The sequence below is a fragment of the Macrotis lagotis genome, chromosome 1, assembly GCF_037893015.1.
Source record: "Macrotis lagotis isolate mMagLag1 chromosome 1, bilby.v1.9.chrom.fasta, whole genome shotgun sequence".
Lineage (NCBI taxonomy): Eukaryota > Metazoa > Chordata > Mammalia > Peramelemorphia > Peramelidae > Macrotis > Macrotis lagotis.
In genome coordinates this window covers 241,043,465-241,062,401 of record NC_133658.1, presented here as the reverse complement: position 1 = coordinate 241,062,401, position 18,937 = coordinate 241,043,465, and the positions used below count along the sequence as shown (strand labels likewise).

At 38.8% G+C, this 18,937-nt stretch overlaps 1 protein-coding gene across 3 annotated transcripts in view; it reads left to right on the top strand.

The window, feature by feature from the left end:
• The window catches only part of DRC1 (dynein regulatory complex subunit 1), a 60,871-nt gene extending 43,346 nt beyond the window's left edge, over window positions 1-17,525 (top strand). Inside the window, exons 9-17 of one of the 3 annotated variants that reach the window (XM_074209921.1) lie at window positions 3,361-3,495; window positions 3,983-4,215; window positions 8,009-8,130; window positions 12,091-12,180; window positions 12,634-12,720; window positions 13,691-13,857; window positions 14,923-15,072; window positions 15,888-15,990; window positions 17,275-17,525. In XM_074209921.1, coding sequence (XP_074066022.1) covers window positions 3,361-3,495; window positions 3,983-4,215; window positions 8,009-8,130; window positions 12,091-12,180; window positions 12,634-12,720; window positions 13,691-13,857; window positions 14,923-15,072; window positions 15,888-15,990; window positions 17,275-17,331 — 1,144 coding nt within the window. In that variant the 3' untranslated portion in view covers window positions 17,332-17,525. Of the gene's footprint in view, window positions 1-3,360; window positions 3,496-3,982; window positions 4,216-8,008; window positions 8,131-12,090; window positions 12,181-12,633; window positions 12,721-13,690; window positions 13,858-14,516; window positions 14,666-14,922; window positions 15,073-15,883; window positions 15,991-17,274 lie in introns of those variants that run through there. The other 2 variants (XM_074209922.1, XM_074209923.1) reach the window with 2 other exon arrangements.
• Window positions 17,526-18,937: the final 1,412 nt, after the last annotated feature.

Below are 18,937 nucleotides of genomic sequence, written 5' to 3'. Positions count from 1 at the left end.
TACTCCTGATTCCAAGGCCAATGCTCTATCCACTGCGCCACCTAGCCGCCCCTTTTGGTGGCTTTTATTCACTAGTTAGTTCTAGGTCACATTTAAAATTGACTGAGGAGGATACCTGCTTCTAGGGGTGTTCTTCCAGGGTTAGGAGGGATTGTGGGCCCTAGGTGCTGAACTTGAGCAAGGAACAAGTTCATAAGCAAGCAGCAGCAGCAGCAGCAGGAATGGCAGCAGTATGACTCTGACCCATTAGCTGGGTGGGATCACAGTAATAGCCTCAGATTAATCTAAAGCTTGGAGTGGAATAAAGTAGATAAGAACTTCAGAGAAACTAGCAGTTTTCCAACTGACTGATGATGGTAGTTGTTCCCAGCAGTGGTCCATTGGAGCAGTTAGGGCAGGGCCATGGTTATATTGCTTAGTCCCCAGCCCTGGTTAGAAATTTGTAGGACTTAGACTGGGAGGGCAACAACTGGATTTTGCCCTGGATGGAACTGTTGTGGGAGCACTGAAAGTTTGCCTAAGCTGTCCTAGAGGCCCTGAACTTAAGCAACACTCAAAAAAAAAAAAACAAAAAACCAAAACAGGAAGAATTTGGAGGATTAAAAAGTCAACCCAGAAGTACATAGAGCCCAAGTTAACATTAAGTTTGAAATCAGGAAGTAGATTGGAAAAAATGAGCATACAACAAAGAATCCCAACACAAAAAAGGTATTGTGGTGACAAGATCACACAAACCCAGAAGAAGAAAATGACTCCGAAACATTTTCGAGCAAAGTCTTAAGGAAAAACACTGTTTGGGAACAAGTTCAATGAGAATTCCCTGGAAGAAATGAAGAGTTTTTTAAAAGTAGTCAAAATGGTTTTACAAATGAAATAAGAACACTCAAGGAAAATAATTTTAAAAGTAGTTAAGAATTAATTGAAGAAAAAATTGGAAAGGGAATTTTAGCAGTTTGGCACAAAAAGGTACAAAACCTTGCTCATGCAATATTCTAAGTCTGAAAGGTAGAAAGGTACAAATAGAAAATAATGACTATATAAGAGAAGAAATATTAAAACAAAACCAAAAGAAAAGACCAGAAAAGAAAATGTAAGTATCTCATAGCAAAAGCAATTGATCTGGAAATCAGATTGAAGATAATTTATATAAGAATTATTGGACTATCTGAAAGCCAAGAACACGTTTAGACATATTTCATGAAATTGTAAAAGATCAAAAGGCAAAAAAGATTTGCCTAGATTTTAGAAGGCAAAATAGAAGCAGAAGGAATCTACCAATGCCAACATGAAAATCCCAAGAAACATTGTATCCAAAATTTAGAGTCTCCCGGTCAAATAAAATATACTGCAAGCTGTGGGAAAGAATTAAGTTCAAGTTCCAAGGAAAAGCAGTGATGATCACCCATGATTTAGCAGCCACTACTCTAAAAGTTGCTGAGAGCTTTGAATAGGATTTTCCAAAAGGCAAACTATATGGTCTTAGTAATAGAAATAATTTATACAGAAAACTGAATGAGTTCCTCCTGGGACAAGGTGAGTCTTTGATGAAGCAGAAGACTTCCAAGAATTCCTGATGAAAAAAACTAGAACTGTATAGAAACTTTATACTGCTTGCAGAAGAATCAAGGGAAACATAAGAAGGTAAATACATAACTTTTACACTCTAATGTGGGGAGATGATAAATGTTATGTCCTCTCAGAATGTTGTGCTCATCTAGGATCACAGAAGAAGTTGATTAGATAGATATCCTGTAAGAGGTTCGGTTTTGTTTTAATGGTCCTAAAAGAAGAATGGTATAACTGTGTTTTAAGATATGATAAATGTAAGGAAAACAGAAAAGGATAGGAAGTTCTCCATGAACTAATGCAAAGTGAAATAAGAAGAGCCAAGAAAACAATATCCGTAATGACTACCACAATGTGTATGGAAAGAATAAACACAAAAAAAGAATTCAATGAATATGGCAAAATTATAAAGACAATAAATATAAAAAGATAATTCAAAAAGAAAAGCTATGAAAAGACCAGAGGTGGGAAGTCTACAAGTATTGTACATTATATATATTTTCAGTCTTTTTTTTAATCTACTGTGCATATCCCCTTCTCTTTTCCTTTATTCTTTTTTGTCTTTAAAAATACTGTTTGTTGTATGGGATGGAGCTTTGGGAAGGGAGGGATGCTGGAAGGAACTACAGTGATGTTAAAAAAAGATATCAGTAAAAGCTTATTTTTTAAAAGAATGTCCTGTTGATGAATGGTCAAAGGTTATGAACAGTCAGGTTTTTGATGAAGAAATGAAACTAAATATAATTTTATGAAAAAATTCTCTAAATCATTATTGATTAGAAAAATGCAAATTAAAATAACTTTGAGATATCATCTTTTTTTTTTTTTAGGTTGTTTTTGCAAGGCAATGGGGTTAAGTGGCTTGCCCAAAGCCACACAGCTAGGTGATTATTAAGTGTCTGAGGTCGGATTTGAGCTCAGGCACTCCTGATTCCAGGGCCAATGCTCTATCCACTGTGCCACCTAGCCGCTCCGAGATATCATCATAACCTCTATCAGATTGGCTAAAATGATAGCTGCTTTTCAATTGGGGAATGGCTAAACAAGCTATAATATATGATTGTGTTGGAATACTGATATGATAAAAGAAATGATGGGGACATCCAGGTGGCACAGTGGATAGAGCACAGCCCTGGAGTCAGGAGCACCATTGTTCAAATCTGGTCTCAAACACTTAACTTGTGAGACCCTGAGCAAGTCATTTATCACTGATTGCCTGAAGAAAAAAAAAAGTAAATGATGAACTGGTTGATTTAGAAAAAAACAAACACTTGGACCTATGAAGGAAGATACTGTCTATTTCCTGAGAAATAATTGACAGAGAACTAGGCATAGTATGGTCTTTCATAAATATAAATGTATATGTGTGAAGATTGGGATGGGGGTTGGTTTCCTAAGCTTGGAGAAGAGAAGGTTTGGAATAGCCACTGTGGGGAGTGCCCACAGTTGGAAACATAGCAAATATCAAAGCCAGGATTCAAACCCAGGTGTTTGTGACTACAAATTCAGTGCTATTTCCACTGTACTCTACTGCCTCCCATCCCTCCAGTAAGATGAAGCTAGTTGAGGATAAGGATGCTTTCATTTTTATTAAAAACATTGGCTAGATCCTAGATTTAAATAATTTAGGTGGAAAAGAGACTTGATTTTTAAATCCCTAGGAGGTGCTTTCAGAGAGGATCTGGCTTCAAATCCTTCCTCTACCACTTCCTGCCCATTTTCTGCTTATGTAGAGCAGTCATTTGAATTGTGTCTCTGTGTATCTTCCAAATTCCTCTTTCTCTTTCTGGGCAGGATGCATGATGTAATGAACAACCTGAGAACTAAAATGTCAAAACAGATAAAGCAGTACCATGAGGACAACATGAACCTAACTGCAGACTACAAGCGAATTGTGACTCAGTTCAAGGAGTTGCAGAAAACGATGAGGTATGTACTTCAGGAATCTGGGCTCTGAGTTGCAAGCCTTTCAATCTTCAAATCAGCAGTCTTGATTACACTAGAATTTTAGGAGGTCATGCAAGATTCTGAGCCCTCTCTTTTGTCCTTCAGTGGAACCCTCCCCCTTCTTAGGGAGCAACTTAGCATTTAACAAGTGAGAAGATGACTGACTTAGGGGTTGCCATGGTTACCTGGCATCCATCCTGTTAGGAATGCACTAGAGTTAGCTCAGAGCAATGAGAGCCAATTGTTAAATTTTTTCAAGTGAGCCTTCGCACCTTAGAAATCAGCAAAATAGAAGCCAAGGGCTTGATTTATTGTTTTGTTATTGTGTAGACTTAAGAAAGTGATGGAGATGATATTAAGTAGATTAAACCTAACAGTGTTGTGTTTCATACATTTCCTGCCAGGGCCCATTGTTAAACATCTCTGCCCTTAAGTCAGCATGACATATTCCGTGGCTCTCCCTTCACAGGCATTTTTCAATTATCAATGACAAGCAGTTTCAGGAGGTTTGGATAATGAATGAGGAGGAAGCAAAGGTTTTAATGAACAAAGCCCTAGATGCTGACAAAATCATCCATGAACAGCAGCTGGGGCTTCCTTGGACCAGACCTAACTACTGGTTCATGAACAATGTGGGACCTATTTCTCAGGTCAAGAAGAAGTCAGCTACAGAGTTACTCCATGAGCTGCTATTAATGGCAGGTAAGTAAGAAACTATTAACCTCCATCAGCTTCTCTCACTGTGTGTGGCATAGCAGGAGGTTCAACTGTGTAACCCTGGGTGAGTCACTTCATTTTTGGGTTCCCTGGCCACTGCTTTAGGACTCCCAAGAAACAGCAAGTTCCTGTCTATATTGGCAGAGGGTGTTTCCTCTTATAGAATTGTCTACGTCACTGAAAATCATGTCTGACCAAAAAAAAAATGCCTTTCTCTGTAGTGTATTATTTTAAACAAGTATTTTTATTTTTTATATTCTGAATTTTACAAATCAAACACAAACAGTTCCACATACAAAGAAATAGAGGATAACATGTGAAACCATATAGCTTTTATTTTTTAAAAGTCCATAATAAATTCAACATTGTTTCAAAGCTATCCTAATTGTTTTTCCCACTGAATTTCTCCAGTATGTTCTGTGAATTAAAAAAAAAATTACTTCTATGACTTCTTTTCCTGTCTCTGTCTATCCTAGTCTTTGACTCTGTCTCTATCCAGTTGAAGTATTGATGTAGAGCAAGATAAGGATGCAGGGCCTAATTATATGCAATGGGGATAAGCTAGAGGCATTCCCAATAAGATCAGGAGTGAAACAAGGATGCCATTATTACTACTACTATTCAATATCATATTAGAAATGTTAGCTTCAGCAGTAAGAGAAGAAAAAGAAATTGAAGGAATTAGAATTGGGAAGGAAGAAGCAAAACTTTTACTCTTTGCAGATGGCATGATGGTATACCTAGAAAATCCTAAAAAATTATCTAAAATTATCTACTAGAAACAATTAGCAACTTTAGCAAAGTCACAGGATATAAAATAAACCCTCATAAATCCTCAACATTTCTAGATATTTAATAGCAAGATACAGCAACAAGAGCTGTATTTAAATTCCATTTAAAGTAACTTCAGACATTATAAAATACTTGGGTGTTTACCTGCCAAAGCAGACTCAGAAACTCTATGAAAATAACTTTAAAACACTCTTCACACAAATAAAATCAGATTTAAATAACTGGGCAAATATCAACTGCTCATGGATAAGCCGAGCTAATATAATAAAAAGGGCAATTCTACCTAAATTAATCTACTTATTTAGTGACTTATCAATCAGACTTCCAAAATATTACTTTAATGAGCTAGAAAAAATTATAACTGAATTCATGTGGAGAAACAAAAAGTCAAGAATGTCCAGGGATTTAATGAAAAAAGTGCAAAAGAAGGTGGCTTAGCCCTATCGATTCTAAAATTATACTATAAAGCATCAGTCATCAAAACTGTCTGGAAGAAATAGAGTGGTAGATCAGTGGAATAGATTAGGGGCAAAAGAGACAGCAAGAAACAGTTATAGTAATCTGCTGTTTTATAAACCCAAAGAGTCCAGGTTCTGGGATAAGAACTTTCTTGGGAAAATTGTAAGTTAGTATGGCAGAAACTTTGATTAGACTAACATCTCACACTATACCAAGATAAGATGAAAATGGGTGCAGGATTTATACATAAAAGACAAACATATAAGCAAACTAGGAGATCAAGGAATAGTTTACTTATCAGATCTATGGAAAGGGAAGCAGTTTATGACCAAGGAAGAGATGGAGAACATCATTAAAAACAAACTAGATAATTTTAATTACATTAAATTTAAAAACTTTTGCACAGACAAAACCACTGTAAGCAAGATAAAAAGAAATGTAGCAAATTGGGAAACAATTTTTGCAACTGGTATTTCTGAGAAAGGACTCGTTTCTAAAATATATAGAAAATGGAGTCAAATTTATATAAAAAAAGCCATTTCCCAACTGACAAATGATCAAAGGACTTGCAGAGGCAATTTACAGATGAGGAAATCAAAGCTATCCATAGACATATGAAAAATTGCTCTAAATCATTACTGATTAGAGAAATGCAAATTAAAGTAGCTCTGAGGTACCATCTCATTCTATCAGATTGGCCAATATGACCAGAAAGGACAATGTTCAGTGTTGGAAGGGATGTGGGAAATCTGGGATGCTAATGCATTATTGGTGGATCTGTGAACTGATCCAATCTTTCTGGAGAACAATTTGGAATTATACCTGAAGGGCAATTAAAATGTGCATTCTCTTTCATCCAGCAATACCACTACTGAGTCTATACCCTGAAGAGTTTGTGAAAAAGGGTAAGAACATCACTTGTACAAAAATATTCATAGCGGCCCTGTTTGTGGTGGCAAAGAATTGGAAATTGAGTGAATGTCCATTAATTGGGGAAGGGCTGAACATTTGTGGTATATGTACGTTATGGAACACTATTGTTCTATTAAAACCAAGAGGAATGGGAATTCAGAGAAGACTGGAAAGACTTTCATGAACTGATGCTGAGCGAGGTGAGTAGAATCAGAAGAACATTGTGCCCTAACAGCAGCATGGGGGTGATGATCAACCTTAATGAACTTGCTCATTCCATCAATGCAATAATCAGGGACAATTTTAGAACATCTGTGATGGAGAATACCATCTGTACCCAGAGAAAGAACTGTGGAGGGGTGGCTAGGTGGTGTAGTGGACAAAGCACCTGCCTTGGAGTCAGGTGTACCTGGGTTCAAATCCGGTCTCAGACACTTAATAATTACCTAGCTGTGTGGCCTTGGGCAAGCCACTTAACCCCATTTGCCTTGAAAAAACCTAAAGAAAAAAAAAAGGAAAGAAAGAACTGTGGAGTTTAAACAAAGACCAAAGTCTATTATCTTCAATTTTTTAAAAAAATGTCTTATATACTACATAATTTTGCTATCTCTAATATTTTATTTTCTCCTCAAGGTTATGATTTGTCTCCCAACACATTCAATTTTGATCAATGTATAGCATGGAAACAATGTAAAGATTATAAGACTGCCTTCTGTGGGGGGATAGGGGAGGGAAGGAGGATGAGGGGAAAATTGTAAAATTCAAAACCTTACAGAAAATGATAGGTAGAAACTACTATTGTATATAATTGGAAAACAAAATATTAATAAAAAAAAGAATTCTGGGCCTAGAGTCAGAAACATTCAAGTTTAAATTTGGCTTGCATAACCATGGTTCACAGAATCATACATTTAGACCCAGAAGCGACTTCATAGGTCATGCAGTTAAACCCTCTCATTTTACAGGTATGGATGCTGAAGCTCAACAAGGTTAAATAACTAGCCCAGGTTACATATGTATTAAGTACACCTAACTCTTAAACATAATGTTTATTAAGTGACTGATATATTAGTGAAGGGATTTGAACTCCCAAGTCCTCCGACTCCAGAACCAGTCACTTAGTCTTCAAAGCCTTACGTTGTCATGGGCTTCAAATAAGATAATGTGTATAAAATGATATGGTGTAATAAATTAGCTCTCTGGAAAAAATATATTCCTGACCTATTTTAAAGTTCAATCTGCATTATTAGTATTTTCTCTATGCTTTCTTTAGTCCTTGCAATCAACAAAACAATAAATCTAGCCCTAATTTGTAGCATTTGCTGATTTCTAAGGTATAAATACTTACTATGAACATTTAATAATTGACTCCATAATAGGGCACAGCACTAGTCTGGGGTGTAGAGCATTTTACAAAATTCTACATGTCATCATCATCATCATCATCACTGTTATCATCATTGTCACAATCACTAGCACCATCATCGACTTTTGACTAAGAAGATGAAGATCTTTCTCAGTTTCCAAATGTCAATTTGCAAATTAAAAAAAATTCACTTTCTCCCCTCTTTTTCTGTTTTTTTTTTTTGCTTTTAACTCTCTTTTGCTGATGAAGAGGAGGAAGGAGATGAAACTGAAAAACCAAGCTTGAAAGACCACAAGTCCAGACTGTCCCTGCCAAAGCATTTATCTGCAAAGACCGTCAAACAAATATTAGAGATTATGTGTGATGAGTCGGTAAGCCTTGGGGAACTTGTCCTGAGGGTATGATAAACCTGCATAGAAAGGAGTAGGATTTTTGTTTTTCTCTCTGTATTTGTGACTTTAGACCAGAATGATCTAGAAGGGGCATCTGGAGTACCCAGTCAAGCCCAATGACATACAAAACAAGATATGGAAAGGCTTGGGTGATCTATAGGCAAGTTGGCAAATACTGCCTTGCTTAGTGACTTATAGAGGTACAGTCCAAGACTGAAGCCAATTCCCCAGAAGTTACAACCATTTCTGAAAGGGCAGCAACATGAACTACCATGACTCTTAACTGCCTCAAAACTATATGTGCCTCTGTTGGACGTTTCTGAGCAGGCAGCTTTGTAGGTTGCATTGGTTGGGTTGTACCTGACTTCATGGAGTCAGTGAATCAGCAAGCATTTTTTAAGCATCCACTTTGCCCTAGGTTGTGCTAGGTACTAAGGATACAAAGATTAAAAAAAATATGAAACAGATCCTGCCTTCAAGTAGCTAAAAGGGGCAGCTAGGTGTTCAGTGAATAGAGAACTAGTTCTGAAGGAGAACCTGAGTTCAAATGTGGCATCAGACACTTGATACTTAAGTCCCTTAACTCCATTGTCTTGCGAAAACAAAGCAAAACAAAAAAAGTGTAGAAGGTACATCTTGAAGAAGGGAGGGAATGAAAACAATGCATAAAAGTAAGTTGGAAAAGGGATGAGTGGAAATCAAGAGGCAACCCTGTGTATAGGCATTATAGAAAAAGTCTGAGAGGAGAGAGAGTCAGGAGTGCAGCCTGGAGAGGAATGAAGTAGAGGCAGGGAGTCATTCTAGATGTGGGGGAATGGTGTAAAAGGGTAAACTGTGTATGGTGTAAAAACAGTGTAAAGTCAGGGGCAGCTAGGTGGCACAGTGGATAGAGCACTAGCCCTGGAGTCAGAAGTACCTGAGTTCAAATCCGGTCTCAGACACTTAATAATTACCTAGCTGTGTGGCCTTGGGCAAGCCACTTAACGCCATTGCCTTGCCAAAAAAAAAAAAAACAAACCTAAAAAAAATAGTGTAAAGTCAAAGAGATGGGAAATGGAGTCATGTGTGGAGAGAGAAGACCTGTTTAGCTTGAGTGTGGAATGAGTGAAGGAGAGTAATGTATAAAAAGGATGAAAAGGGAGATTGAGGCCAGACTGGGAAAGATTTTAAAAAGTCAAACAGAAAAAATTTCTATTTGATCCTAGAGGCAATGGGGAACCATTGGAGTTTATTGACCGAATGCTACTTTGGTATGTGTTTGAAGGATGGATTGGTAGGGAGACCAGTCAGAATGCCATTGCAATAGGAAAAACAAGAACAGATGAGGAGAGAACCAGGACTAAGGTGGTGGCAGTCTGAATAGATAGAAAGGATAGGATGGAGAGGAGTTGTGGTCAAAACAACATGATTTGCTTGAGAATTGATTGGCAGTGTGGAAGTTGGAAGTAAGGAATCAAGGATGACATTGAGGTTAATATTAATTGTGGATATTAATGATATCAACAGAACTAGGGAAGTTTGGAAGAAGAATAGATTTGGGGGCAACAATAATGAATTCCATTTTGGACTTATTGAGTTGGAGATGCAGTATAAAATAGGTTTGAAATGTCCAGTGGGAAATTGGTGATGAGTTATTGAATAACAAGAGAGTCAGACAACCAGCATTTTTGTGTCATGAATGAAGATCCAACAAAGGAGAAAAAGAGGGAGTGGTTAGGAGGAGGAGGAGGAGGAGGAAAGAGGGGTCACAAAAACCTAGAGAGAAAAGAATATCAAGAAGACAGCAATCAATAGTGCTTAAGGTTTCAGAGAGCAATTTGAGTTGAAAGATGAAATCAGAAACCAGTCTGTACAGAATTAAGATGAGACTGAAGAGTTAAGAATAGAATTGAGAGAAAATGAAATGGAGGCTTCTTTTATTAAAAAAAACCTCAAGGAGTTTAACCACAAAAGGGAGGAGAGATATGTATCAATAGCTAATAGGGATGGACAGATCAAGTGAAACTTTAGGGGGAGATGGAGAGACATGAGAATGATTAGAGTGAATAGTGAAGCACCAGCAGAAAAGAAATGATTGAAAATTAGAGAGTAGGGATGATGGAGGGGATAATCTTTTGGAGAAGAAGGGATGGAATGGGATAAAGGGGGCCTATAGATGGATTTGCCTTGATAAGGACAAGGGTTACCTCTTTTTTTTTTAAGGTTTTTTTGCAAGGCAAACGTAGTTAAGTAGCTTGCCCAAGGCCACACAGCTAGGTAATTATTAAGTGTCTGAGACTGGATTTGAATCCAGGTACTCCTGATTCTAGGGCCAGTGCTTTATCCACTATGCCACCTAGCCGCCCAAGGGTTACCTCTTTATGTGAAATGGGTGAAGGAAAAGATAGTGGCAGAAGGCATATTATGAATATGTGAGATGAAGAATGGAGAGAAAAGGGAACTCTTTGCTAATGTCCTCAATTTTATTAGTGAAATATGAGGTGATGTTCTCAGCTGAGGAAGTAAAGGGAGGGTGTCTGTGGGAAATTAGAGAAGAGATAAAAAGGTTTGGAAAAAGCCACTGTAAATTGATTAGGAAGGTGTCAAAGGATTGCTTTGCTGCAATTGTGATTATGTGCCTTTAATTTGTAGTAGACCTAATCAGACTGCTTTTGTGATTTGCTCTGGCTTCTTTTAGCAGCAAATGAGTAGAAGCAAAGTCTAGAGATTGGCACAGAGGCATCTTCAATAGATAAAATGGACAAAGAAATGAAGAAGTGGAATTTCAGAGTTCATGAATATGGATTTGGAACACTTGTGAATAATGGAAAAAATCAAGGATATATGACCATTTCTCTATGTGGAGTTGCAGTGGAGTGGAGGAATAGGTCACAGAAAATGATTAAGTTGAGAAACTGGGCAGGTAGAGTGTTTGGGGGAGAATCATGAGTACATTTGTTGAAGTTCCCAAGTATGAGGGCAGGAGTTGGACAGGAAAGATGGTGAGCCAGGCACAACATTCATTAAGTATGGAAGGAGTGTCCTGGAGGTCAGTAGATCACAATTACTGAAATCTTGGTTAGATAAATGGATTGAATGAACCTCAAAGGAGGAAAGGTTACTAAATGATAGTAGTAGAGGGAGAGCCTAGAAACAGAAATTGGAAGAGATTGAAGATTTGGATATAAAGATTGGGGAATCATCTCTATAGAGGTAATAACCAAGCCAACATATGGGAGTTGATGAGATCACTAAGAGAGAGAATATAGAGAGAAAAGAGGAGACAGCCCTGGACAAAGCCTTGGGGACACTCATTAGGAGCTTTGATATGGAACTTGAGTGAGCAAAGGAGTGTTGGGGGTGGTTATGCCACAGAGTAGAGTAAACAAGTGATAGAGTAAAGCATGTACTGAGTTTAATCAGCTCGGGTGTTCAGCAGCATCACTACATAAGATGAAGTTTTTCTTGCTTGGTCCACATGACTTAACTCTTCAAAGATTACAAAGTTGGCTTCAGGAATTTGAGCAAGGGACAAGTGCCTTTAGTTCCCCAACCCAGAAAAGCATGTAAATTGTTTTTGAATTGATTGAAGGCCAGCTGCCATCATTTTTAACCCTTCTCACTGCCAGGACAAGCAGCCATTGAGAGTGAGGGGCTGGCACAGGATCTCCTTATCCCTAAGTCACCTTCCCAATCCTGGGAAACTGACTGTGTGGCCTTGGATTGTGCTGTTTAGTGTTGGGCATCCATGTACCCTGATAGAGGAAAGAGGGTTGCCCCCAATATACCACTCTGTAGACAGTCCAAGGGCACTGGACCTCTCCCTTCCCGAAGTCCTTTCCAAAGGGGTTCTACTTCTTGAAATCTTGCCTTACCTGTTAGGTGGAGATGACTGGAGCCTGATTTTTGTCAACAAAACTGGCTTCAAATGTTCAGATCTTCCCTCCCCCCTCTCCACAGGGTTTTCTGATAGAGAGTAAATTGCTGGGCCTTCTTCATCCCCTCGAGAGGAATGAAAGCTGTCTGCTCAAGCTAGACAACATCTTTGCTGTGAGTTCTGAGACCCTTTTGGGACTTTAATGAAAATAAAGACTAAATCAGAGGGGGGAAAAACATAATTCTTTGCCCTTTTTTGATACTCCTATTAGCCGCTGTAGTGAGTTAGGGAAGACTTAGGGGAGCTCTCCATTGTATCCTTCTCCTTTATTTTCTTACACTCAACTAAATGACCCAAGAAACCCTAAAAGTCCCCAAATCTCTAAAAATCTGACCATAGTTGCTTCTCCCTGCCCTAATTAACATTCCTTTGGGCTTCCTGCTATCTCAAAGTTACATATTGTTTCCTCTGTTGTTCTTGGTCATTTTAGTTCCTGCTGGTCCAGTCCAGGTAGCTAGCTGTCTTTGTCCTTTAGGTTGATGCAAGGAATATTTAAATTTTACATTGAGGCAGTAGACCAAGTAATCAGGACACTAGAACAACTCTTTGATTTTATTTCCCTTTAGGCCCTTAGCATCGAAAATGAAGATGATGTTTATGCACTGGTACAATTCTTCCTTGACTTTCGAGCCATGATGGCTTTCCTTTCCCAGGTAAGATGAAACAGAGAATAAAGGGAATGGTTTTTAGTCTATGCTGAGAGGATGTGGATTTGGTCAGGACTGTATTCCACGAATAGATTGCTAGGCTAAGTAGAAAAATATAGTCATTTTTTCTCACTTTTTATGAAGGAGTTAGCTTATCTTTAGTGATTAATGTCACCAATATTTTCAACCAGATATTTTCATTCTACAGAAGCATAAATCCAAACTCTGTCTGCTAAATACATCTAAGACACAGTGCTAGCAGTGAGTGGTGGAACTTGTTTAAAATTAGTTTTGTCTTACAAGTTCCTTGTGCATTTCTAGTTTTCAGTATTATTTGTGCTATAGTTATTCTTTTGAGTGGGGGAAGTGTGTAAATGCTAAAAGACCTCTTCACAGGCAAGTAATAGCTGGAAAAGGTAGAGGAGGTTGAGCTGCTTCTTAGCCCTGAGTAGAACCTATTAGCTATTACTCTCCTTGGTTTAAAAAAAAAATTCCATTAGTGTCATTAGGGGATTGGAGTCAAGATCATTTAACCTTTTTTCACTCAACCAACAAGACTGATGGAATGTCTTTTGCTTTTCTGAAAATGGATTTAGTTCAGGATCCATTGTTCTGGTGCTCGAATTTTTCTGACTGGATAAATGCCATATATGTATATGTGAAAGACCAGGGTTTGAACTAGTTCTCCATGAATATCCTTTGTGTGGAGGTGTGGTCAAATGGCCACCTTTACTGATACTGTAAAAATAACTGATACTTAAGGGTGGCTTTACACAGTTTATCTAGTTGACTTTTCACAGGCACATCCTTCCCTCCCTCCAGTCTCCTCTTCCCTCTCTACAGTCTCCAAAATACAATTTTCTTTGACTCTTTGCTATTTCTTCCTTTTCACATAGTCCTTCTTTCTCAAAGATCTGTGCCTTCAGTTGTGTTACCATCCCACCTTCCCTTTGGTATTTTGTGTCTCTTTCTACAGAACCAAGAGGATACAACTCTAGGCTCAAAGTCTGAAGGCATTCAAAAGGAAAATGTTGTTCCAAGTGACTACCAAGACCCACAGCACCTTCTTCATTCAGAGTTCATTCACCCTAATGATGTACTCAAGGCCTTGGAGGCTTATGTTATTAGTCAGCAAAAACTCAGGTGGGCTCAGGTACCTTGAAATAGGTGGTAAATAGGTCACCTAATGGGTTATGGGTGGAAATTTAATCAGGGATAAAATCTGACTTACAGTCAGTTCTTGCTAAGTGTGAATAATGAATCCTGTCAAGTGGTTGCATTATTCAAATCTTTATATTTGAACTTCAATTATTCAAAGTTATAAAGAAAATGTAGTAATTGGTTCCATTCTAATGGGAATATGTAATGAAAATTAAAGAATGAAGTTACTTCATGGGATTCATTGTTTGCATTAAATCAGAACATAGCTATAACTGTGGAATGGGGGGGGGGGAAGGATTCAAGGATAGGACCAGAGCAATTCTCATAAATCTTTTTTTGTTTAAAGGGCATAGGGTGTAATGGTGGTTTTAATGCATGGAAGCATGTTTTGTGACAGAGAAAGAATATATTGTTTCAGGAGTCAGAATATGAATAGCATTTTAAAAGAAAGGGAAATGAAGGGTGAAAGGGAATGTCTATTGGAAATGTCTTTTGGAATGTCTCAGAATGTCTAGATCTTCATTTCTGCCTGTGGCTAACAGAGGCCTGAGCTTATCTCTTCAAGGAAGTGAGGAATTATCTACTGCTGTGGAGAGTTTGTAGTAACCCAACAATCTGTTCTTGCCTTTTTCTTTCGCAAGCTATGAACCTTTGACTGGACCAGTCAACCCCTAAGGAAGCTTCAGGAGGATTATTAGTCCATAGGTCTTAAGTTGCTCTGGTAATCACTTCAACCACCTTGGCTACGAACAGCAAAATTTTAAATAAAATATCAGATTTTTGAACTGGATGCTGGTGATATATTTGTTTGTAGAAAGAAAATGTATATTGACCCACAGGAAAAATTAGAAGCCATATTCTCCAAAAAACACCCAATGTCTCCCACCATTTCTTTCTTATTTAGTAATGTTCTTGAATGAGAAGGCATGGGTTGCAAGAAGTAAAAAGCTCTTACTTCCTGTTCTGTAGGGCTAGGGGTTTGGTTCTACTTAGAACCTACTCCTGTGAAGTGGTCATATTTAGGAACCAGTTCTCTTTATCCTTCAGGGATTCTCCAATGCCATTAAAACCAGTGACACACAAAGAGATACGGGATGAGTCAAAGGATTCAGAATATTGGGATGCCCTTTGTTCTGTTATCCCTCCCAATAAAGAGAAGTTATGGGATGCATTGCTGGACAACTTACAGAAATACCAGTGAGTACATGTATCTGTGGAAATGATGTGAAAAGGCAGGAAGGAATCTCCTTCCTCCTTAGCACTGCACAACTTAGAAGAAAATGAAATTAAGACCTGGAAATGGATAGTCTGGTCATCCCATTTGCTTACTGGCTCTTCAGTTTTGACATGGTTTTGGATGAAAATGCTATATTTAAATGGGAAGGGGAGCCTCTGGTGGTACAATGGAAGATGGCACTTGTTCAGTCATTGGATCTTGTTCAATTCTCTTTTTTCTTCTGAGATTCCTTGCAAGTGACATGTAACCCAGTCACTTGCATTTGAATTTTGCTGGCTTAGGAAAGCCAGAATGGGGTGGTTTTCAGGAGCAAGGGAGGCCTAAAAACATTGTCCTATGTACCTGTTAGATGGAATTCCACCTCTAGGTAGAACCCTCCCCCTCTAATGGTCTGAAAGCCATTTGAATAAAGCCCATCAGACTTCACGTGGGAAGAGAGAGGAGTTTGAGAATAACAACAATCACAAAAATAATAATTGCACAATAATAATGATGGTGTTTATATAGTTACTTTGAATTTTGCAAAGTTCTTTACAGATAGTATCACTTTTGGTCCTCCAACAATTCTGAGGTGCTATTATTGTAATCTCCATTTTACAGTTGGGGAAACCAAGACAGGCAGAGGTTAATTAACTGACCCTAGGATGCATATTTAATAAGTGTTTGAAGTTGAATTTGGAGCCAGGGCATCCTGAACACAAGTTCAGTGCTCTATCCATTGCATCATTTAGTTGCCAAACAGATTATTAACTGTTTTTCCTTTTTGTTGAGAAAGTAATATCCTTACCCATCGGGCCAAGCTGCTGAATGAAAATGAGATGCTTGAGCAACAGAACGCCGATCTGGAGATGCTCCTGCAGCAGTACCTCAATTCCAGGGTGAGCTGGAGGGTGGGGATGGAATAAAGGGAGATGACTGGTTCAAGGCTGCCTAAGGAGGATGTGGGTGGCAGTGTGACCTGAGGAAGAAGAAGGGAGCCACATATCTTTCTCTTGGGGAGCAGTGGAATGAACATTGCTTGACTCCTTCCTCATGGGGCCTCTTGGGCCTCTTTGGACCCCTTGGACCCTCAGAGCAAGCACTGCCTCCCACTGGGTGGGGAGAGGAGGAGGGCTTTTCTGATCTACTACTCCTTGCCTCTTTTGGTGGCACTGCTTCCCTCCCACCATGTAGATTGTATTTATTTTGTATATACTTTTCTATCCAAAAGTATAGTTTCCTCAGATAGAATGAAAACTCCCTGAGGGCAGAGACTTTTTTTTTCCCTAGGTGTTTGCCAGCATTTAGAGGTCCAACTCTTGATGACTTCATTTGGGTCTTGACAAGAGTACTGGAATAATTTACCATTTCCTTCTCCAGCTCATTTTACAGATGAGGGGTTAGTGACTTGCCCAGAGTCACACAGCTAGCCTCTGTGACTATGTAAACCAGTGAAATGCCAAACTGGCAGGATTTGAACTTAGGTCTTCCTGACTTCAGGGCCTTTGCTCTATCCACCATGCCACTTAGCTGCCCTTTGAAGATCTGTAGTGAGGGGGATCTCTCAGTCTCTGAAGGCAGCACATTCCCAGGCAGCTCTCTTTGCCTAGGCAGAGCTTGAACAAGAGGCAGCAGAAATCTCTTTCTGAACCCTGAACACCTCAAAGGGAAACCTTTCTTATTCACAATAGACTTTTACCCCATTCATCTTTCCTCTTTCACCTGTGACAGTGGCATTGCTGGCTTGGTTGTGTCATAATAGTTTTGAGTTAATCCAGCCACACTTGGTTAATCATTTGAGAGTCTCTGTGAATTGTTTTTCTACCAACATGTCCAGTAAGGAGTAGAAGCAAGAGAGGAAGGGGAATAAGCACCTTAGAAAGAAAGGTTCACACCTTTGTTGGAGGTTGGAATCTATAAATGAATGTAGCTAAAGCTAAAGGGGGAGTGTGATCTTTCAAAGAAAAAGCCCTGGCAGGGTGAATGATTGTGACCTTCTAAATATGGCATCTAATGTCTAAACCACAGAAATGGAGGTTAAAGGAACTACATGTCCTAGAAATGGGCAGCTCAAACTATGCCAGACCTACTATCTGGTCCCAAGATGACAAAGGTTAGAAAATTTGAGAGGAGATTCTTAAGAATAAACAGCCTTTATCTCTCTCTCTCTCTCTCATTTCCAGATAAACCTTGAATTACAAGTCCCTCCCACCCAGATTTTTCAAATACCCATGAATTAGGAAATCTAGGACCTCAGGTGGGTATGGTTGATGAATCCTGGGCTGGTGCTGGGGCCCTGCTTCTCTGGGTACTGTCACAGAACTTGTACTTTTAAAACTTGTAGTTTTCTACTGTTCTTCCTTACATACTGTTGCAAGTCACTGTGTGTAGTGAATTAATAGGTTGCAGTTGCAATAAAAGTCTTTGAAAACTATGACTGCCTCTCTCTAAAGAAGCAAAGTCCAGTTTCATGAATCGATCCCTATTCTGTACTTTAAACTTCTCCTGTATCTATGTAGGAGAATCAAATCCTGGAATCTTGAGCTGTGGGGAATCAATCAAAAATCAGTTGCCCCTGACAAAAGTTTCCTTGACCTTGGCATTTTCCCCCACTTTTGGAGACCAATCCAGTTCTAACATAGACCCATAGATACATTTGTGGCAGAACTCAATATTTGGTACAGAGCACTCAGGGGATTTGGGCAATTCATATGATTTAGAGGTTCTGGAGTAGTTTTATAGGTCTTGCCTTAAGATCTTGTTCAGATTAACTCTGAAAACTTAAAATCCTTTATTAAATCCAAATTAAGATTAATTTGGAACTCATTTATCCCTCCCTACTTCCAAATATTTCTACCCTCATATCAGAATCCACATTGTCACCCATCCCAAGGTTGATAATTTCTGCCTTATATATATAGATGTATCTTTTGTGTTGCATCCACTTGGCTCTTAGTTCTGACACTCCCAGGGGTGACTAGCCCTGAGTTTAGGGCTCTTAGTTGCTTTGGTGCCATTTTGGTGTTTTACTGGTTTGTTTTTTATTTCTGTACATCACTCTAAAATGGAACCAATGTTGGAGGTGAGGCTCTGCTTCCCCAGGTTCCTTGAATTGTCTACTACTATATATGTACTTATAAAGGGGTGGACTCCCAGAATTCTTATGCCCTTACCAAGGTGGGAGATATGAGCAGAGTGATGCAGATAGAAGGGCTCAAATAAGCCCCTCCAAGAGATCCACTTAAGTTCCTTTTCATGACTATATAACTCTCTACTTGGAAGTTTTATGCCTTATTTTGTTCAATTTCCTCTTTGTTTTTCATTTTGTAGTATGTCCTTTTTAACCCTGATCTTGTCTCAGTTGAAACAGAGGAATAGTCTGCTTACCTGTCTAGAAAAGGAGGGGGCCAGTCAGAGTTCCACTAGACCAGGAGAAAAGAAGAAAGGGCAAGTTTCTGGATGGCATTGGTGGTGCTCAGCAACAATTGCTAGCAAGGGGGATTGATAGATATGGAGGGTGAGGTATTTCACAAGGAGGAAAAACCATAGTTGCCTATTGTATATTTAACTTACAGAGTCCACTTAGCACTTCATTGTAGAGACAGCTTGGTGGGCACAGTGGATAGGAGTTTGATCTGGAGTTCGGAAGACCTGAGTTCAAGCCTAACCTTAGAAACTAGCCACATGACTCTGGGCAAGTCACTTCATCTCTGTCTGCCTCAATTTCCTCAAACTATAAGATGGGCATAATAATAGCATCTATTTCCCAGAGTTGTTGTGAAGATCAAATGAAATATTTATAAAAGACTTAGCATTAGCACCGTAGTAGGTGCTTACCCTCTCATT